Source organism: Tamandua tetradactyla, chromosome 7 (genome assembly GCF_023851605.1).
Source record: "Tamandua tetradactyla isolate mTamTet1 chromosome 7, mTamTet1.pri, whole genome shotgun sequence".
Lineage (NCBI taxonomy): Eukaryota > Metazoa > Chordata > Mammalia > Pilosa > Myrmecophagidae > Tamandua > Tamandua tetradactyla.
The window spans coordinates 29,611,847-29,633,534 of record NC_135333.1 but is presented as its reverse complement, the minus strand read 5'-3'; the positions used below and the strand labels follow the sequence as shown (position 1 = coordinate 29,633,534).

General features: G+C 49.0%; 1 protein-coding gene across 3 annotated transcripts in view; it reads right to left on the bottom strand.

Annotated features, from left to right (window-relative positions):
* The window catches only part of CYTH4 (cytohesin 4), a 55,231-nt gene that overhangs the window by 14,717 nt on the left and 18,826 nt on the right, over positions 1-21,688 (bottom strand). For 2 of the 3 annotated variants that reach the window (XM_077168745.1, XM_077168747.1), the window contains exons 2-8: positions 19,782-19,879; positions 17,734-17,798; positions 16,460-16,526; positions 14,704-14,822; positions 7,280-7,360; positions 5,639-5,751; positions 2,344-2,492 (exon numbers count right to left, since the gene is read on the bottom strand). In XM_077168745.1, coding sequence (XP_077024860.1) covers positions 2,344-2,492; positions 5,639-5,751; positions 7,280-7,360; positions 14,704-14,822; positions 16,460-16,526; positions 17,734-17,798; positions 19,782-19,879 — 692 coding nt within the window. The remainder of the gene's footprint in view (positions 1-2,343; positions 2,493-5,638; positions 5,752-7,279; positions 7,361-14,703; positions 14,823-16,459; positions 16,527-17,733; positions 17,799-19,781; positions 19,880-21,688) is intronic. The other variant, XM_077168746.1, reaches the window with a different exon arrangement.

The window sequence follows — 21,688 nt, the reverse complement described above, 5'->3', positions numbered from 1 at the left end:
GGCACTCTGCCCTGTCCCCACCTGGATGACTAGCCTGCAGCGGCTCAACCTGCCGGGCCCTACTCCCAAGGCATGCTCCCTTAGGCAATGTAGCCATGCAATTGTGATTTTCTGGAATTGAGTCCTTCAATTTAAAAGCAGGGCCAAGCTGTAGTCACTTCACAAGGAATCCTTCAGCAAAATGATTAATTGTGAGTATCTGGGCATGCTTCAAGCTGAGTCTTGGCTTTACATATGTGAAAAATGAGGCCCAGAGAAGGGGTGACAGTGCCCCCAAATCCACAGCAGCGACACACTTAAAACAGCTCAGGCCAGCACTGTACGACTCTCTTTGAGAAGCTGCCGGGAAGCTGCTGGATTGACTGGCCACTCCTGTGACACCGGACACTTGGCCTTATATTTCTAAACTAATTTTATGAACTGGTACTGGCTGGTGCTCAGAGAGGTCAAGCCCCTTACCTAATGTCACACAGCCTGAGCACCGTGGCAGGGACTTGGCTGCATGCTGCCTCTGGCGTTCTTTTCTTTTCCCTACCCTGTGCCTACCTCTCTTGGCAGCTGGAGAGGATAATAAACCCTTCCCGACGACCCCCCAGGCAGATATGGAAGCTAAATTGAGATAATAGACCCCAAAGCCCTAGGAGAAGAAAGTTACAAGCTCTACACAAGCCCAGCAGCATTATTATTAACGAAAGACTTGAATTGGGGAAAAAAAAAGCCTAAGAAGACAGCTGCCTAGGAAGGCTCCCTGGGGGCTGATGACAATAATGGAGGTCCCTGGGAGATGTAATTAACTCATTACCTGCCAGACGAGGTGTGCCCAGCTTTGGGCCTTGAGAAGCCAAAAAATGAGATGAGTTGCCAATAAGCCTTTTATGTTTCAGGCATTTTACTAAGTGCTGTTTTTTTTTTTTTTTAATTAATTCTTCTTAATGGCGACATAAACCACCATTTAGAGCCTGAACTATGTGCCTGGCAGAAGCTGTGCCCTTTACTTTTTTTTTTTAATTACAACCCACAGCAGCTCTGAGCTGCAGGTTTTATTGTCCCCATTGTCCCCGTTGAGCAAAGGGGCTCCAGGCTCCGGTGAGCATTCTCCATGGTTACTTGGAAGGCAGATGGGATGACACGGGATTTGGCCCTTATCCTATGTAGTAGACCCCAATGACCTCTGTCCTCTAGAGTCCAAAGCAGCAATAGGCAAAGGATGCTGCAGATCTCAGACCCCCGGGGCTACCAGAATCTTCCAAGACACCCGCTCCACCCAGATCACAGAGACGGGAGACTGCGGGGTGCTAAGTTTCGCCCTGACCAGGACAGGGATTGAAGCTCTGTTTAGTGCTGGGGGATCTCTAGTCCTTGAAATGAGTCAGCAAATCACTTTTGCTAAGCCAGGCTCTGAATCTCTCTCCTCCATGTTTAGAAACTTCTCCTGACTCTGTGTTGCCCGTGGGAAATAAGACAAACTCCTGGGGTTGTTATTCGAAGCCCTGGACACTCCCGGCCCCACCTTGCCACCCATCACAGTCTGCAGCCAACCCCACTCAATGCCTCTCCTTTTCCCAGCCAGGCCAGGCCTGGGTTCTGGCAGCTTCCTCTTTCTAGAATGTACTCTCCCTGCTTCTCCTCTGGGAAAACTCCCACTTAACCTTCAAGGCCTAGTTCAAAAGTCACCTCCTCTGTGGTGTCTTCCAGGATGCCACCCTTCCCTCAGCAATGGCTTCCATGTCTCCTAGTCAGTAAACAAGAACCATGTGGCACTGGTTATTCTCACTGACTTCATCTCCCCACCAAACCCTGAACTTGGTCAGGGGCTGTGCTTGATTCACCCCTGGGTCCCTGTGCCTGGTACACTGTGCTGGGGGTGGAGGTGTTTGACAGGGAGGCAGGAGGCCTGCATTCTCTTGGCTTTGCCATGGCTAACGTGTGCCTTGCAGAGGACCGTAATTTCCTCCCCTCTAGAGGAAGGAGGCGTTTGAGCACAGAAACAGGACTTTCCTAGCAACATCACGCTGAGAGATTAAGAACCCCGGATTCCAAGAAATAGTCCTGGACTGTGAGAGGTCCCCCAGGGCACCTCCTGGGGGGTCTATCCCTGGACATTCCTCTCAAGGCTGAGTTCACTCTTGGGACGGTCATCTCAGGCCCAACCTCTCCTGTGGTGGCTTTTCTGTGACAGATGGCCTTCTCTGGCGGTGGTGTCTCAGGACACGCTTCTCAGGGTGGCCCGTCTCAGCACGGGTTCCTGAGGTCCGTCTCAGGAGGCCCCCCCTTGGGAAGTACAGCTAAGTGGCCCCTGTTAGGACAGGCCCCTCGGGGGTGCCCAGGGCCGCACCCTCTTACCCGCAGCTGTTCCTCCGGCAGGTCGCTGCCGTCGTTGATGCCGCGGTTCATGGACACAAAGCGCTCAAAGGGTGGCTTGTCCCGCACGCTGGGGTTGTGGAGGCTGGTGTTGAGCATGATGATGGAGAAGGACAGGACGTAGCAGGTGTCTGTGGGGTGGGACAGCGGGTCACGGTCCTGGCCATCGTCCCTCCTTCCCGCCTCGCGCCTCCTCACTGTCCCCCCACCCCACTCCTCGCTTAACTGCCCACTCCAAACAGCCTGCCCTGGTCACAGCCTTCCCGAGAGCCCTGGCTGCCTGCCCAGCCCTGCACCTCTGCTCACATGGGGGTGGGTGGGGGGACCCCTGCCGGGCCCGCCCCCTCTTCTCTGTTCTAGCTCTTTAATCCCTCTTTCTCTTTCAGCTCCAGCCCGGGCCCCCCCCCGCCCAGGGCCCTCCCAGCCCTCCTGCCCACTCTGTTTTTTGCCTCCTCGGAACTTGGAGAACACTTATTGTTGGCAACACTCTCAGGGCTTAATCACGCGCTGCTTTGTAATCTTGCTGGTATTGTGGGCTTGCGGAGCTGGGGCTCCCGTTCCATTATTCAGACGCTCACGTGTATGAGAGCGAGGCTTAGCTGACGGTTTGGGAGGGAGGTGATTGCCACTTTGGGGCTTTTGTGGTATATTTAGGCCCTGGGTACAGAGCCAGGAAAGTCCAGCTGTGTTCCCAACTCTCTGATTGACCTTGGGGTAGCGCCTCCCATCCCTGAGCCTTGGTTTCCCCATCTGTGACATCAGGAGGTTTATCTTTGAAGTAGCTTCATGTTCTAGAATATTCATGACCCTACCTGTGCTAACAGTGATGCCTGTTGTGGTTGGTGCTGGCCCTGTGCTAAGCTCTTTATATCCCCATGACAACCTTACGAGGCAGGCACTGTTACCACCCCCATTTTATAGATGAGGAAACTGAGGCATAAGGAGCTTAAGTTACATGCCCAAGTTTGCACAGTGAAGAAGTAATTGGACTATGACTCAAATGTAGTGCTTTAAAAATTCCTTCCTACAAACATTTATTGAGCATCTATTATGTGTTGCAGGCTGGGGATTCACTGTGAGTAGACCTGACCTCATCCCTGCCCTTGTGCAGTGGTTAGACTGTGAAGCTGACAGATAATAAGCAAACACCAAATGAATTTAGAACTAGGAAAATAGGGTAACTGCTCTCTAAGAAGCAAGCAGAGTGCAAGGATGGAGAGTAAGGATGAGTGTGTGCAGGGCAGGCCTGGGAGGAGGCCCTGAAACTGCAGGCCAAGGGTGGGAAGAACCCAGTAGAGGCAGGCAAGGGGAAGAGCATTCCAGGCAGAGGGAACAGTATATGCAAAAGCCCTGAGGGAGTGAAGCAGCTTGCGGTGGAGGGCAATGTGGTGGGAAGGGAAGGAGATTCGGCTAGAGCAACGAGCAGGTGGGCGGGAACCTGGTTCTCTTCCAGTGAGGCTGAAATGCTTGTTCTGCTTTGCTGTGTCTCCTGAGCACCATCAGTGCATGCTGCTGGATGGGAAAGAAGCCCTGGAAGGGGAGAGATGGTGGCCTGGCCCCACCCCTCCCTAGGTGGTCGGGGCTCTGGAGGACCAGGTGCCAGCAGAGGGCTCTCTAAGGCTGGGGCTTTGGGGGGTATTGTTCACCTCTCACCTCAGGGGTGTCAGCAGAACTGATGTAGGGGTTCTTCTGGATTCTGTGCTTTAGGGAAAGGTGTTCACTCTTGAGCAGGTCCTGAGCTAACCAAAGGGGAGATAAAGGGATTGGATAGGAGGGGGTGGGGTGGTAAGGAGCAGCAGCACCTGTGGTGCTCAGGGTCACTGGCTCGCATTCTCCAAAGAACTTGTGTGGGGAAGCTCCAGGGAGTCACTTTTGGTTCTGTAGGCAATTTTATGAGGCAGTGAGATCTCCTTCACTGGAGGAAACCAAGCCAAGGTTGGAGAGTTGTGAAGTGGGGATGCTCTGGAGGGGCATTGAAGCACTGATCTGGCTCCTGATGACATACGTCTATGAATAAAGTGGTTAATACTGCACACCTTGGAGTCAGTTTGAATCCTGACTCTACTACTTCCTACTGTGTGTCCATAGACAAGTCACTTCACCTCTCTGAGTCTGTGTTCTGCTCCAAAAGAGCAAAACAGAATAGTATTGGCTTCACAGTGTTGATGCAAGGATTGGGTGACTTTGTATGTGTAAAGCATTTAGCCCACAGCAAATGCTCAAGAGATGAAACTGGTTATTGTTGCTATAATTATAAATTTATAGACAAAGAAGAGGCCAGAACAATCCTGTCATGATGGCTCCACCCCCACCCTGTCCTATGGGTATCTCTGTTTGGACATTTGGCCACTTTAGTAGGGGAGCAGGGAAAAAACCTCTAAGACTGACCTTGGTTAATTTCCTCCTATGTTCCCTTACCTCCGATATCCTGCAATATGGCTGTTTCGTGCTTCTGGGCCTTTGCTCACACTGAAACTCCTGCCAAAAAGGCCATTTCTCCCCTTTAACTTGCTGGAGAACTCCTACTCATCCTTTGAAACCCTGTTCACACCCCATTGCTGGGAAGCCATCCTAGACCTGCTGACTCCTTGTTGGGGATTGAATCATGGCCCCACAAAAGGCATAATACCCCTACCCCTTGTCCTGAGGATGTGAACCCATTTGTGAATAGGATCTTTGATGATGTTATTAATTAAGGCATTCCCAATCTGAATGAGGGTGGGCCTTCATTCAGTATGGTTGACGTCCTTATAAGCAAGGAAATTGGACATGGGATAGGAAGCCATGGGGAACGGTCCGAAGCTGGAAGTCAAAGAAACTCAGAAGAGAAAGAAGATGCCGCCATGTGCCTTGCCATGTGATGGGAAAGCCAAGGAACCCCAAGGATTGCTGGCTGGCCTGAAGATTTTGACCCTAGGAGGAAGCAAGTCTTCTAACCTCTGAAGCAGTGAGCCCATCATTTCCTGTTGTTGAACTCCCCCATGGTGTGGTACTTGTTTTAACAGCAGGGAAATAGGTCACCTCTGATCAGCATGGCTGCTGCCCCAGCCACCCTGTGCCATTGTTTCCAGGCCTCCCTCCCAAGGACCCAGCAGGGGCCACTGGCATTTTAAGCACCCAACACAGGGCCTGCCAAGGAGCTTGCACTTAGCAAGGGCTCACAGAAGGATTTGGGTCCCCAGTGTAGGGTTTGGGTGCCTGGGGGAAGCCTGATGGGATGGGGTGGCTATGGTGCCCGGGTCCCATCCTCCCTCTACCACCCCCCAGTTCCCGGCACCTGTGGAATGGAAGACGCCCGGGTTGCAGAGACAGTATCGGGTGGCGAAGGTCTCCATCATCCTGTCAATCTTCTGGGCCTCTCCCGGCAGCCGGAAGCTCCACAGGAACTGCCTGGGGGAGGAAAGGGCCTTGGGCAGTGGGGCGGCTGGTTGCTCCTTGGGACTCACAACAAGCCACTCAGTCTCTCCCAGGCTCAGACTCTTAGTCCTTAAGGAGAAGCAACACCTGTCATCTGGGCCCACGGGGAGGGTTAAGGGGGATTTCTACTGGAGAGGACCAAGCACACAGCCAAGAACACGAGAGCTGAGCCATGGACCCCTCTTGGCCTCTCTGAATCCCGGCACTGTCTGCGGTCTGCTGCGCCTCAGCCCACGAGGGGGGCCGCTGCCTGCCCTGACCGAGCCTGATTCAGGCCTGGGGTCTGACATTTGGACCCAGGGCAGTGCCTTCCTCTGCTGGGCCTCCCTTTCCTGGAACTTAAGCTTCAAGCTAAGTTTCCCAAGGGCAAGGGATGTGTCTGCTCCTCTCCCATCTCTTGTGGGCTTAGCACAGGCCTGGGCATCCCGGAGCTGCTGGGTAAAGGCTTGTTGAATGAGGGAATGAATGAACAAATGAATGAATGAACAAATGAACACGGGATACTTTCAAATCACCTACCCCTTCCCTTTAGAGCATGGGAGTTGGAGGGAAGGTCACACTGCCTGGACAGTGGTGACTTCTTCCTTTTCTGTCTTGCAAACTCTTAATCATCCTTTAAAGCCCAGATCAAATTTCGCCTCTCAGGAGCCCACCTTCGATGCATCACCACCACCATCTCCGATGCTGTCATTGTCATCATCATCATCAACAGAACTTATGAAGCACGTACTATGGGTTAATTCTAAGCACTTTCTCATTTGTCCTTACAACCCTACAACCCATTATTGTCCCCACTATTCAGATGAGAAGACTGAGGTAGAGGGAGGATTGTGTGACTTGTCCAAGGTCACCCAGGGAGTGGGTGGCAGAACTAAGATCTGAACTGGGCAGTCCTGTGTCTCCTTTTGGGCCTCCCTTTCCTACAAGTTAAGCTTCAAGCTAAGTTCCCTGGGGGGGGGACATGCCTGCTCCTCTCCCATCTCCTGTGGGCCAAGCACAGGCCTGGGCACCCCAGAGCTGCTTGGTAAAGGCTTGTTGAATGAGGGAATGAATGAATATACTGTACAGCCTCCTGCAGCTATAAAAATAAGAGTAATGACAATAAGATCCTACTTAGAAAATAGTAAAAAGAAATGCAATCTATATTAAGGTATATTAATAAAATAAGCAAAACAAGCACCAATGCCAAAAGCAGTAGCTGTGGCAGGGAGAGCAGCAGTGCCATCATGATCAGATGTGATGATAATGGTTTCAATAGTGCTGCCAACATCCAAACAGTTGTGGAGGCAGCCAGCCAGGCTGGCGCCCTTACCCTTCACCTCTGCTCTTTGAGATGGGAGCTGTCATTTGTTCTTGCTATCCTTGCTTCCACTTCCTAGCTCCTGACCTTCTGTTTGTGCCCGACCCTGTCCCACAGGCTAGCTGCCTGGGTTATGATGTCTCAGGCACCCCCATTGGTGTCACCCTCAAGGGCAGGGCCCCTGCACCCCAGACCGCTCACCTGAGAGCCTGGACGAGGTTGAGGTTGGCGAACTCGTGGCAGTCCACGAAGGCCTGCAGGACCTGCAGGTTGATGGGGTCCCTGGGGAGGGGAGAGAGAGAGGGCTTAGTCGGCTCTCTACTGGCTCCAGCCCTTCAGAGGTAGGACAGGCTTGGGGACGTGCTGGTTTCCACCTCCTGGAGGAGGGGGCGGCAGGGGAGGGGGAGAAGGGAAGAGAGGTCCATCCCTCCAGGGTCCAGCCACCATCTGCTCATATGTGTTTGTCCCCCACATTGTCACCAAAGGCCATGGTGCCCAGGTCCCTCCCCCTCCATGTCCACTCCTCCCCCCACCTCTCCCTCTTCTACCAAAGGTGGCGGAGTCTTTGGCCCGTGTGCTCAGATGACCAATTCCTGAGACACCCGGGTTCCAAAGAGGGAAAAGGTTTATCGCTAGGCATGTAGCAGGAGATCAGATGGCCTAATGGCCCAAAAATCTGTCTCCCCGAGCGGCAGTAATTCTGATAGTTTTATAGTGTTACAAGATGGGCAGGTTTTAGGATAATGAGCACAATGGCCCCAGATGATGCAATTAGAGGAAATTTAATTATTGAGCATGTGCAGATTGGTTACATGCTTAGTCATAGAACACACGTAAGAAAATAGCAGCCTGACAATGATGATGGGTGTGATTTTTAGTATTAGAAATGAGGTCTAGGTGACTTATAGTTTAAAGTCTAAGCTACTGCGCATGTCAGCCAGGCCCATTTTGGTTAGATCTAGCCTTGGTTATCAAGATAATTTTGTACTTGGGGTGGGTTAGTCCTGGGCTGACCCAGGACCCTTCATTAATAAGCGTCAGGGGCTGTCTTTAGTGATCACAAGACTCCAAAGTTGAAAACTGGATAAATGGGTACAAGTGAAGGTTAGTCACAAGGTCTTTACAATCACAGGGACAGTTAAAAATCACAGGGACAGAAGATAGAGGCTATATGCAATCATTATCAGAAATCAAGTCATCTGGATTACAGTTTAGGATTTCAGGTATTTCCCTCTGTCTATGCTACTCCATGCAAAAAAGGAATATCTATATAATAATTCAGTAACCATGATCATCCCTGAAATCCTAATTTCTCGATTGCAACTCCTCCCTCTCAATTGATAATTTTCTCTCAATCTTGAAGGACATCAAGAGAAAAAGTTTATTGCTAGGCATGTAGCAGGAGAGCAGATGGCCTATTGGTCCAAAAATCTGTCTCCCCGAACTCTTCTAACTTCTTCATGACTGAAAAGGGGTGTTGTTACTAAGGGGTGGAGGGATAAACCTGGCTATTGTTCTTGGTGAGTCTGGTATTTCTGGGTTTCAGAGTTTATTTGGCATTGGAACAGTCTGGAGACTTTAAGTCTCTGAAAAACAAAGTAAAATTTTTACAGAGCCCAGGAGATCTTTCAGGGTTTCCTGGAATATTGTTAGTTGGGATTTGCCATACCGTGGCAGTATGTAATATCTGGGCGAAGCTTGTATAACAGTAAACTCCAGAATGATCTCTTGACTCGATTTGAAATCTCTTAGCCATTGAAACTCTATTTCTTTCCTTTCCCCCCTTTTGTTCAAGTAATCCTGCAATGCCAGGGCCAGGGACATCCCTGGGAATCATGACCTATGATGCAGGGCCAGGCTTACACTCTTAGGAGTCCTGTCCCACAAAGATCAGAGTTTGGCTTAGAAGAGGGACCACATTTAAGTAACAAAAGAGAGTCTCTGGAGATGACCCTTAGGCCCCAGTTATAAGTAGGCTCAGCTTTGCCATTTCAGAAATAAGTTTTGTAAGGGCAAGCCTTATGATTGAGGCCTTGGCTTATTAAATTGGGGGCCCCTATTGCTTAAGAAAATAGCAGGAACTCCCCAGGTGGGGAATTTTAACAGTTTCACTTTTTATCAAGTTCCTCAAGGGACTTTGCAAATACTTTCTCATTTTCTGCCCCCAGTACTCTGAAATGCATCAGGGTATAACATTAACTTGTACAGAATATTAAGATTTTATTCCTTATTCTAGGTTCCATACCAAATAAATCTGAATTAGGTTATTTAAATAAACTGACCAGACAGGTTAAATTAGTTAGTGGGCTATGGAAAATTTAAATTTTGGACAAAATAAACATTTTTTTTTGTTCTCACACAAAATTTAAAGTTTTAAAATACAGACAATATTATTATTTTTAACCTTGTATATTGTTTGACCTTCATTTTAACCAGATCAGTTTCAGTCACATCTCTAATTACAGTCTGATTTCTTTTTGAGTTTGTTTTAACAGTTGCTGTATGAAGTCATGCTGACTTTCAGAGCTGGAGAACTAACTCAGTCTCAGACGTTACACAGATACTTCGAGTTCCAGGGAGCTACCAGGTCATACAATGAGCAAAGCATTTTGGAATTTAGAAATAACAGTTAAAGCTCAAAAGTAAATGTGACTGCTGTAAGGGCTTACAATTTAAACCTTAATTTTCTTATAAGTAATTTTAAATGAAGCTACTTCCAGAAATAAAAATATTTGAAAGTTGTCTTGTAGTTGATAAATCATAGCTGAGGTTTTGTTCTTTTACCTTTACATGTTTACCAGAGATATGTTAATTAACAGATAAAATATAATTGATATATTTGTCCCACCTAGTTTTTAAAGTCTCTCCTTGTTGCAAATGAAGGTTTGACTTATAGCTGACTACATTTACTTTTAAAGAAGTATTAGAGGAGAGGAGTGACAAGTAATTTACTGACAAGGAAATTTGGCTGTTTCTGTGAACTGTAGCCCTTTTCTAAGAATAACTAAAACCATGAAACCATGACTCCGACATCATACCATTGTTAACCATTATACAGATTCGTATCAGGATATAATGTGGACAGTGAGAATATTGTCAAGTCTTTAGGAATTTATATATAATCTCTAAATATATGAATGACACTTTAGCTATAGAAATATCTAATAGCAGGATAGAAAATCCCCTTTAAGCACTGTAATACTTTCCAAACACCTCCTATGCAATATGTTAAACTATTTTAGCAGATTAATTTTACAAGGTGAAAGAGCAAGTACTTTGTCATAGTTTTTCCCTTAAAAATGAGAAGACTTGTTTTCTGATCTAAAGGATGATATGGTCAAACACAAACTTTAACAAGGATATTATTCTGATATAAAAATAACAAGAATATTATTCTGATTAAAATCTTTGTTATCTGGATAGAATGTTTGGATGGATAGGAAAACTTTATAACTCTTCGTTAAGAGAGACTAACAATCCACATTACTATTATTATTATTTTTTTGCATGGGCAGGCACTGGGATTCGAACCCGGGTCTCTGGTGTGGCAGGCGAGAACCCCACCTGTTGAGCCACGGTGGCCCACCTGCAATCTACATTATTTTAACAGAGAGGAAACTACACTTTAGTTTTGTATGAATCCATGGTTTGTTACAAAAGCCTTTTTTAAAAGACTATATTATAAACAGGCTTATTAGTTTTTTGGTCAGCATTGACATGACAGATACAATTCACTTGTATAAGCCTTCTATCATTTTCTATATTCATTCAGGGCTTGTAGTCAGTGTATAAACAAAATTCACTTTAACCAGAAAATATGGTCATCTTAGTATACAAATACTGTCTATTCCACCTATAGTCTTTATCCAGACTGCATATAATCAGAAATAAATTTAATAACAAATTCACAAAGCTTTTGGAACATGCATACTTCCTTCCAATAACAGTATTCATGAAAGGGAGAAGAGACAGAGATACAACAAAATAATGGAAGAAGGAGGAAATTTATGCTTGGGTTTGGAACACAGCCAGGCATTTATATACTTTATACTCACAACCCACAAATGATTACTTAACAATATGCTTAAAGTTTCTCAGTCCAATTCGGCACCAACTTCAAAGGCCAGAAAAGCCCCAAGTTGGAAATAAAAGCCACTTCTTAATATTTAAGGGATTTACGTCCAGAAAAAAACTTCAATTTTTCTGAACATTATTCTCAAGTACTAAATAACACCAGGAATATGTTAGTTTACAAAATTAAGTCATGATTTTTTAAAAACTAGTTCAGAGTTCTATTTATTTAAATATTACTTCCTTATTTAAAGGTCTTACAAATGTCATCTTTATTTATTTGCTTTTTAAAATTCTTCCAGCATTTTATTCCTTTATTACTACTGTCTTATTCTATGCCCCAGTACATGTGTATTCTAACTAGAATATAAACTCCTTGAAGCTAAGAATTAGGTCTTCCCTTTTCATGACAGCATTTGCTAATAAAAAATAAACCCATCGACATTAACAAAGCTACTACAAATTCAAATTCTCCCACATTCTGAGGAAACAAATGGCAAACTAAGTAAAAAGCCAAGTTCTTTGGAATCCGGGTAGTCAAGGTTATAAAAGATCCATTTGTATGTCTTGTTAAACAGGATATATTTGGAACATCAGCATCACTTTATTATACAACATAAATGTAATTTTGAGACTGTGCTTACAATACCAGCTTGCATTATCAGTAAGCATGGATGAATTTAGGGAGTACATAAAACTTCATTTGTTCAATTAAAAAATTATCATAAAATTCCTTATATTAGAGATTAATTATTTTTGTTTCTATAATATCTTAAAATTACAAACAACCTTAAAAGTACATTGACTATCAAGTTCTGGAAAATATACTGCATGTTTTAATTTGTCCTAAGCCTAAATCCAGGAAAACTTTTCTATAGCTCTCATGGACCTCTCATTTTACTTGCTGAAATTTGGTAACTAGATTTCATTCAGTTACTACTATCCCCAAATATTCATGGTTTAATAATTGATCTGATTACTACAGTTACCACTGCAAAGGTATTACTAGAAAAAATAATTTTAACAAACATGGTCTATTGTGTAGCGTTTTCTGTGCTTACCATTTCTAAAGTCCAGGCCCAGTAAAGAAAGAATTCTAAACCACACTGGCCCATCTTTCTGCATCTAACCTTTTCCCATAATTGCTTTAGGTGGTTAGGCATAGGGGCAGGGCTAGATGAGGCAAAGAATGAAGCCTGGCTTGTTGAACTAGGATTTAAAAATTTTAAGTGAGGGTGGGGTGGGATTTGAGAGTTCCTAAACCCTTTTAATTGTTTCCATTTATTAGATCTATTTCACAAAAAACTGTGACCAAGATAATTGAAAAAGGTCTTTGCTTTTCCCAGACAACCCTCTGGCAATATTTTATGGCTTTAGGGAAATTCAAGGGGTGGTTTCTTTCTAATGTCCAGGTTTGTTTATAGTAATTACAAAACTAAGGTTTTGAACCCTGCTGCCCAGAGTTGATTTTTTTACTTCCAAAGTACTAATTTACATATTTATATAATGTTGCCTATTTATTTTTAAGCAGTTCAAATAGAGCTCTTTAAGACTTTTTTTTTTTGTCAATTTGCAATTATCATCTGGAGATATGAGAATCTACATTGAACAGGCAGGCAGATACAAGTAGAAAGTTATACAAGAAACAGAAAACAAAATACTTTTGAGAGAGATAAAGGATTGAATATACATTATCCCATCCCATTTCTGCCTTATTGCAGAAAACTCAACTGTAATATTTTTTATTTTAACTGTAATGGTGGTATCTCTCATAGGCCATTCTCAGGCCATTTCTCAGATTATATTACAGAAATAAAGTTTTTCTCTCTTTGAAACCCCGGTGTCTCAGGAATGGGTCATTTAGCTCACGGACCAACAAATCCACTGCCTGTATCTAGTAGCAGTTAAGTCACCTATACCTCATTATAATACTAAACATCATACCCATTGTTGTATTGAGGCCATCATTTTCTTACCTATGATCTGTGATTGAAAGTGTAATCAATCTGCGCATGCTCAATAATTAAACCGCCTCTAATGACATCGTCTGGAGCCATTGTGCTCATTATCCTAAAACCTGCGCATCTTTTAATGCTATAAAACTATTAAAATGACTGCAGTTTGGGGAGACAGATTTTGGGGCCGATAGGCCATCTGATCTCCTGCTACGTGCCTAGCAATAAACTTTTTCCCTCTTTGAAACCCCGGTGTCTCAGGAATCAGTCATTTGAGCACATGGGCAAAAGAATCCACTGCCTTGGTTGGGTAACATCGCACCCCTAGGCTCACACGCACGTCCTCCCACACATGTGTGGGCCTGTGGGTGACCCCACTCAAACCACTGAACTCCACAAGCCCAGTTTCCTCATCCTTCAAATGGGGGGAACCGTGAAGGACCCCCATTTCCTCCCTCCCACCAGCTCTTCAATCAGGAAGGGCTGCTCTTCTTGCCACCTTCAGTCCCTGCTTATCCTGGAGGGTAGAAGGGATCCCCTGGGAGCCTGGGAGAAGGGTGGCTGCCTTGGGCTTAGCCCCTGCTCATGGTGGTGCACACCTGTCCAGCTGCCCTATCTGGGCCGGGGAAGCTGGGTTCATTGCTGCAGTGGTTCAGGGATGCCAGGCCGTGCTCCCCAATTCAGCTTTACAGCAACGGGGTAGAGATCTGGCTGACGGTTTCTCATCTCTACCACCACCACTGTGGCCCCAGCCACCTCCACGGCTCACTTGGATGACTGCTGTAGCTTCCTGCCTGGTCTCCCTGCTCCAGGCTTGTCCTCCCCCACGACAGCCAGAGGGGCCCTGGCCAAGCACTCCTATGCCCAGAACCCTCCCATGGCTTTCTGCTTTTCTCCCTCCTACTTCCTCCCTTGCTCATTCTCTTCCAGTCTCACCAGCCTACTCTTCCTTGCACACACACCAGGCATGCTCCAGCCTCTGAGCCTTTGCACATGCAGTTCCCTCTGCCTGGATGCTTTCCCCCCAGAAAACTGAATGGTTCAATTCCTCACCACCTTTCAGTTTCAGTCAAACCTCACCTTCTCCTTGCAACCCTTCGTGCCCACACTATTTAAAATCTAAGTCCCCAGCACCTCTCATCTTGCTTCCTTGCTTTCTTGTTATTAGATAGACATTAAGGGTTTCTAACATATTTTACACATTTTGGGATCTGTCTCCCTCACTAGAATGCACCTCTCTGAGGGCAGAGGTTTTGTCTGTTTCCCTCACCGGTGTAAATGCAGGGCTTACAACAATGCCTGTATACAAAAGGCACTTAAAAATATTCATCTGTTAAATGAATGAAGGCCTGTAAGCAGGGAGGCAGGCGGGGAGGCTTTGTTCAGAATCTGGAAGGGGTTGATCAGTTAGTCTGCTCAGATCCTATGACTTGGGACTTTGCTGACATAAGCCACTCCCTCATTCACCTGCACACACACACACACACACACACACACACACACACACATTCATGCACACATACCCACACACATACCTGCCGACACACAACTGCGCACCCTCATTCCCTGCCTCCCTCTCTAAGGCTTGGTCCCCCTTACCTCTCCCCCAGGTAGGTGCCGATGGCCGTCTTGTTCAGGCCCTCTCCCTTGTACAGGAACTGGGCAATGTCCTGGACGTTGGAGGTCAGCAGCTTGTGCTCAATGAGGTACTGGATGCCCTAGAGGTGGCACATGGAACAGTGAGCGGCGCCCGACAGCGGATGGCCTGTGTGGGGGGAAGGGAGGGAGCCCCCACGGCCAGAGCCCTGGCTGGGGCTTGGTATTCTAGCATTGGCACAGCCTGCTCTGGGAAGTTGTGTCTTCCTTATAAGTTGCCTTTGGAAGATGGTGAGTTCCCCATCATTGGAGGCATGCAAGAAGAGACAGTTCCTGTACTGAGCCAGGTACATGCCACCTCTTCTCCAAGGTCACCTTCAGCCTGAGATTGATTATATGCTCTGAGGATTCTATGAATTTGCAGTTCTAAGATTCAAAGAGCCAGCCATTCCTTTTACCTCTGTAAATTTATGCTATTTAAAAATAGCATTCAGTTTTCATGCAGGGAATCCATTGTCAATTGTATGAAAATTAGGGGGAAAAAACAGCACAATCAAAGGGAGAGGAAATTGCCCAAATCCTACCACTTGGAGAGGGGCAATAGCAATTTCGTGATTCTCCTTCATTTCTGTATGAAAATGGGAGCAAGTCTGCCTTCCACCATGAAACCTGCTTTTCTGATTTGAAAATATCACTAACATCTCTCCCCTCCACCCAAGCCCCTGGACAGAGCCAGCCGTTCTAATTTTAGGACTCTAAGGGGCTTAGTGTCTGGTTTTCTGGGACAATTCCCTCATGTCCCCGAAGGTGCTGGAAGGCGGGGGCAGGAGTGGAGGGTCCTGAGTGACAGGCTGAGGGCAGCTGGGGACCCTGTGCAGGTGAATGCCTCTGGGTGTGCTTATGTAGGGGTGAGTGTGTGCCTGTGAGTGTGTGTGAGTGTGAGCACATGTGAGTGTGTGGGTGAGTGTGGGTGCACGTGAGGGTGTGGGTGAGTGTGAGTGCATGTGTGTGTGTGTGTGTGTGGTGGGCTCCCAGGGTCTGGCTGCCTGAGGGTGAAGAGGTGTGCGGCTAGAGGTCTGTGGGGAAGAGGGAGGAGGAGCCCTGCCTTCTAAGCTCGAGCAGTAAATTTCCAGAGACCCCAACTTGGCGCTCCCAGCTGGCCCCCCTGACCTCATCTCCAAGTGTCAGTTGTAGCTTCTTCCTGTCTCCAACCCTGCAGGAAACGGAGCCCCGCTGTCACCTGGCTGAGTGCAGGGTGGGTTGGGGGGTGGGAGGCTAGGCCTGTTCTGAGGTGGGGGTGGGGGTGGCAATGGAAGTGGGAGGGGACAGCCTTGAGTCCTCACGGGTCTGTGCCAGACAAGGGGGTTTCGGCAGTGGCGCCGCAGGACTAGCCCACCCTACCAAGCAGCAGGGAGACACTTCTGGAAACCGAGGTCCAGAATCTAAGGATCCTGTTTTTCAAAGCCCTATTCGCAGAGGGGGGAAACAGAGGTCCCGGGAGGGAGAGGGATTTGCTGGAGACTATGGGCATCAGAACCTTCCTCCCACTGCCCCCCCCCCCCCCCACTCCCTGGGACAGCAGCACCATGCAGGGGATGGAGCCTCTGCTGCTGCCTGGTCGTGTGACACTGGAGGGGACGCTGAGCCAGGCTGGAACTCAGTTTCCAAATCTGTAAAGTGGGTGATCATGCCTGTGGAGGGGAATGAGGGGGTGCTGTGAAGACACCCAGTGCGCAGTGCCCCCACCCCACCCGCCTACCTTCACGGGGTCCATGTTGAACTTCTTCCGTCCGATGCACAGCTCCTTCTCCTTCTGGGCCATCCGGCTGTAGACGTGAGGATGTCAGCCTGGCTGCCCCAGGCCCCTGGGGTGGATCCCCCTGGCCCCAGCTCCCAAGGGTCCTTTCCTCAGTGGAGCCAAGTGTGGCTCGCAGGTGCCTCAGGGGGACCAGCTGGGAGAGTGTGGGAACTGCAGGAGCCGGGCCCCTCCTCAGAGCTGCTGAATCGGGCACTTCTAGGGTCCCAGCACCAGCATTTCAGTCGGAGCCGCGGCCTCTGGAGACCGGTGCGCTCCCCGCCAAGCGTTTGGAGGGGCCCTGAGCTTGGATCCGGGGAACCAGTGGGCAGAGCACAGACCCCGGAGCCAGACTCTGGGTGCAAATCCCAGCCCCACTTTTTACTGGCTGGGCGGCTTTGGGTGAGTCGCTGCACCTCTCTGTGCCTTGGTTTCTCCACTGTAGAATGTGGGTGCCGCCTGCCGCCACCCCCAGCCTTGCAGCCTAGCTGAGAGTAGCTGGCCAGTGGTGGACACTCTACAGGTGTTGCTGCCATTGGGGCCAGGGCTAGAAATTTGGAGACACAGGGCTGCCTGTGTGTGACCCCGTATACGTGTACATGTGCATGCATGAGTGTGTGTGTGTGTGTGTGCAGCTGGAAAGGCTGAGGGCAAAGGTGTCAGAAATCTGAGGGGTGGAGGGGGTATGGGGTAGAGTGAAGGCATTTCCTGGGACCACCTGATGTAGGAGCCAGGGCCCCAGGGCCCAGGAGGACAGTGTAGGGACCAACCTCCTCATTGCTCAAATGGGGAAACCGAGGCTCATGGGGATGGGAACCAGCCTCAGGCCCTAAAGCCATTGAGAGTCTTCCATGGAGAGGGTAGGGTAGATGGTACCCTGTGGGTGGGGTTGGGTGGACTGACTTTCCCCCCACGGGGCCCTTGGTTCCTCATCTTCCTTCTCCCCGTCTCATCCCAGGATGCTCTGTCCACAATTAGTCAGGGGCTGGGCCAGGGTGGGGCCGCAGAGACTTTGGGTGGAGGGGGTGGGAGAACAGGGTCCTGTTGGCAAGCAAGGACAGAGCAGACCCTGGCGATGGGGTCGAGGGCAGCCTGCTCTTGTCTCACCACAGGGGGCCTGGACCCTGATCTGGGTGGGGCCCCGGGACCCAGGCTCAGCCCCTGCTCATTTATGGCGTGACGTCCTCGGGAAGTAACTGTGGTGAGTTCCCAGGGATCCTCCCGGCCAGGCCCCTCACCTCTCCTCTGCGCTCTCGAAGCAGTCGATTTGGGCGAACACATCTGCGATCTCGTCCTTCAGCTTCTGTTGGGGTGGTGGGCGCCCCGTTGGGAATAGTCAGGGGGCAGAGGCTGGGAAAGAAGGGCACCCCCGACCCCTCTCCCCGACGTCTGTGCTGAGCCCCTCTTCTAAGGGACCCTCCCCATGAAACCTCACCTACCCAAGATGTCTCAACCCTCCCTCATGCCAAACATATTGCGTCCACCTGCATCCATCCCTCCACTGGCTACTGTTGGGTAGGGGGCAGCCCCTAAGCAGGCTCACCCTCAACCCCCCACCCCCCACCCAACGCCCACCCGGTCAGTCCCCAGGTCCTAGGACTCTTCCTCAGAAACCTCTCTCCATCCCCCAGCCCTCTCCACCCCATTTCTGCCCTCCTGTCTCTGCTCTGCAGCTGTAAAGGCTCCTGCCCCCTTGCTGAGCCTTCATCCCTCAGCTGCCATCATTCTGAAGTAGAGAGTGGAGTCTGCCCCTTCCCTGCTCAAACTCCTTCCGTGGCTCCCTACTGCCTCTCCAGACAGGAGGCACCAGTTTCTGCCCCTCTGACCAGGCCCAACTCCTCTCTAATTTCCCTCCATGCCTATTTACTCTTGCACTCTCCATTCACCAAGGGCTTCTGGGTGCCAGGAGTTATGGATGTACTAATGTTTGAGGTAGCACAGCCCCTCTTCTCGGGGATTTTACAGTTACAGGAGAATTTACAAAAGAGAAAACAGGCTCAGCGAGGTGAGGTGACCCACCTAAGGTTTGACCCCAAACCTGTTTAGTCTTGACGTGGTGAGAAGTGCCCAGTGGCAGATGAAACCCAACCCTGAGCGCATCCAGCCCCGCTCACCAACCCCCCCCCCCCCCCCGCACTGGGTATTCCTGGAGAGGTGGTGGCTCGTCCAACGTGTCCCTGTAGGGCAGTGGCAGGAGCGCCTGGCAAGAGCCTCTAAGAGGTGCTTTAGCACCCCTTTCTCCAAATCTGTGGGATGCTGGTGATAGAGGTGGTCTTGAAGACTGCCCTGGGAGCCCCAGTGAGCTCCCATCCAGGTGATCTTGGCTGAGCCATTGAGTGGCATCTGTGTAAGTAAAATGCGGGTTCACGTATAGATGTAACTGAGCACCTACTATGCCCCGGCCATTGGGCTGTGGATATTATAGTGGTAGGCAAGATAGATCCAGAACCCTGCATGGAGCTCAATCCAGTGCAGTTGGGATGGCATGGGTGGTTGTAAGCAAGTGAAATGTGCTGGAAATTATGAGATTAATGGGTGCTGGAAATTATGAGATTAATGGTATAGAGGAATCATTTGTGGGGGTGGGATGGGATGGGGTGATTGCAGCAACTTTAGTGGTCAGGACAGCTTTTATGAGGTGGTAGCATTTGCACTGAGAGTGAAATAATGAGGAGGAGCCATGAGAAGCCCTTGGGAAAGAGCCCCAGGCAGAAGGCACTGAATGTGCAAAGGCCCAGTGGCAGGACTGAGCATGACATGTTCTAGGAACAGAACTACAGTCTGTCTTAGAGGGTTGCTGAGAATGAGATGAGCCTACATCTGAGAAACTAATTGGTGAACTGGCTGCATTGGTGCTGGACATATGTCAGGTGTCATCTTGAGCAAATGGTCTCAATTGTAGGGAGTATGAAACAGAGGCCTGGCATGGGGACGGGAGCTGATTGAGGCCACATGGTAGGGTTAAACCTGCCACACGATGAAGGGCATAAAGCCCAGGCAGGGCTCCGCCCAGATTAGGTGTTAAATCAGGATGTTCCCCTTCCCTCCCGTGATCCCCTGGCTCTCTTGGGATCTTGGCAGCAGAGCCCGTGAGTGGGGAGGGCTTAGGGAACTCTGCTATCCTCTCTGCTCCTGGGAGCCGGGTCGGGAGTGAGTGGGGATGCTTGTGAGCATATTTGGGTGCTTATTTGCCAGTGTGTGGTTTGAGGATGTGTCCGTATGAAACATGGGTGTGAGTGTGCCTGCTTGTATATGTGCACATCTATGCACATACACACACACATACCTGGATGTCTTCCAGAAGCTGCTTCCGGTGCCATTTGATCCTCTGCAGCTCCTCCGTCTCCCCGCTGTTCAGCTCTGCTGAGTCTGGACAAAGAAGAACTGGCAGTCATTGGTTTCATTCACTGCTCTCCCATCTGCCACAAGGCCCCAGCCGCCCCAACTGCTCTCACATCCTCTGAACAGCCCTTGCTGTTCCTTCTCTCTGGACAATTCTTCCCTCCAGGAACCCCTGACTCACTTGCTTTCTTCACTCAGGCCTCAGTTTAAGATGTCACTTCCTCCAAGAAACTTTCTCTGACCGCCCCTTCCAAAGCAGTTCCCCTCTTCTCCCTCTTACCTGCTTTATGTTTCTTCTAACCCCCCAGATACAGACTCCCTGAAATTTATTTTATTTAAACTTGCAACTGTTCTGCTTCTCCCATAGATCTCAGCTCTAGGAAGACAGGCCCTGCAAATGTTTTGCTCACTGCATCCCAGCACCTAGAAAGAAACTGATGCATAGTAGATATGCAACAAAATACTTGCTGAGTGAATGATTTCATGCATTCATCCTTCTTGGGAGCCTTAATTTACTCCTCCACTGGTTCACACATCTGTTTTTTATTCACAGAACTATTTATACAACCAGAAAGTGGCACATCATTTTGTCTCACATCCTATTGGCCAGAATGTGGTAACATGGCCATATCTAGCTGCCAGGGAGGCTGGGAAAGAAATTTTTAGTAGGTGGGTCCTGAGTCTACTCACAATTCCCTTACTATGTAAGATGGGAAACTGGGTTTTGGGAGACACTTTACAGTCTCTGCTGCAGGCATTTGTTGAAGCTCAGGGAGGTGACATAACCTGGCCAAAATTCCACAGGGAATGGGTGGTTTAGCCAGGATGGCCCCCCATGGGATTGGGCGCTCTGCAAAGCCTGTGCTTTTTCCCTCTTCGCCTGGAAATGAGGTGTGTGTGTGTGTGCGCGCGTTCTGGTAAGAAGAAGGTGCTACGGTGATTCCAGAGTTGGACCAGCTGCCCCCCCCCCCCCCCCAAATGCAGATTCTGTCTCATCCACATCACTCTTCCGGCCACAATCTACTCTGACTCCCTGGTACCTAGAGGGAGAAGTCTGCAACCTGGCCCTGTGTCCTCCACGGTCACTCCAGCCTCTCGAGGCCAGCTTCTTTCTCTCTATTCTCAACTACAGCTTTCCAGTGGCTCCTCCCAGCCCCCCACTCACACCACACCCGATGGACACTCCTGCAGCTCCCCGACTGTGGGATACCTCCTCTCTGCCTATCCAAATCTCCCTGGCTCCTCAAATTCAAGTGTCTGGCCATGTCTCTTGAAAGTTTTCCCCCAGATGAAAGTGGAGGCTTCCTTCCTTCCTCTCCACTGAGCAGCCACTGTCACCCCTGAGATGGAAAGCAGACATTGTGATGGAAGGCACCAAGCTGGAAGGAGCCCGGGCCCCGGACAACTGCCTGGAGCCATCGTATTCCCCTCGACCACTTGCCCACTTTGACTTTTCAGTGAAAGAGAAAGAAGCTTTGAGAATGTTTCAGCCACTGCTATTCTGGGTCTTTCTGTTACAGCAGCCAAACTTGCCACTTAACTGGGACAACATCCTTATCTGTGAAATGTGCACCAGAAGGTTTACTATGGAGGATGGTTGTCAGGATTAAAAGAGCTGAGTTTTGTCAGACAGTCAGCAGGCTTCCAGCATGGTGGGCTCAAGACCTGCATGGTGGATGCTCCATCCAGCTCCCCTCTTCCAGGCCAAGGCAACCCCCCACCGCAGCTTCCGGGAGGACAGTGTGCTAAGGCTTCTTAACAGAGCCCCTCTCTAGGTACCTACCAGAACTTGGCCAAAGGTGCTCAAAGACATGCCCCTCCCAAAGGGAAACTGCTGCAATAAAAACCCAA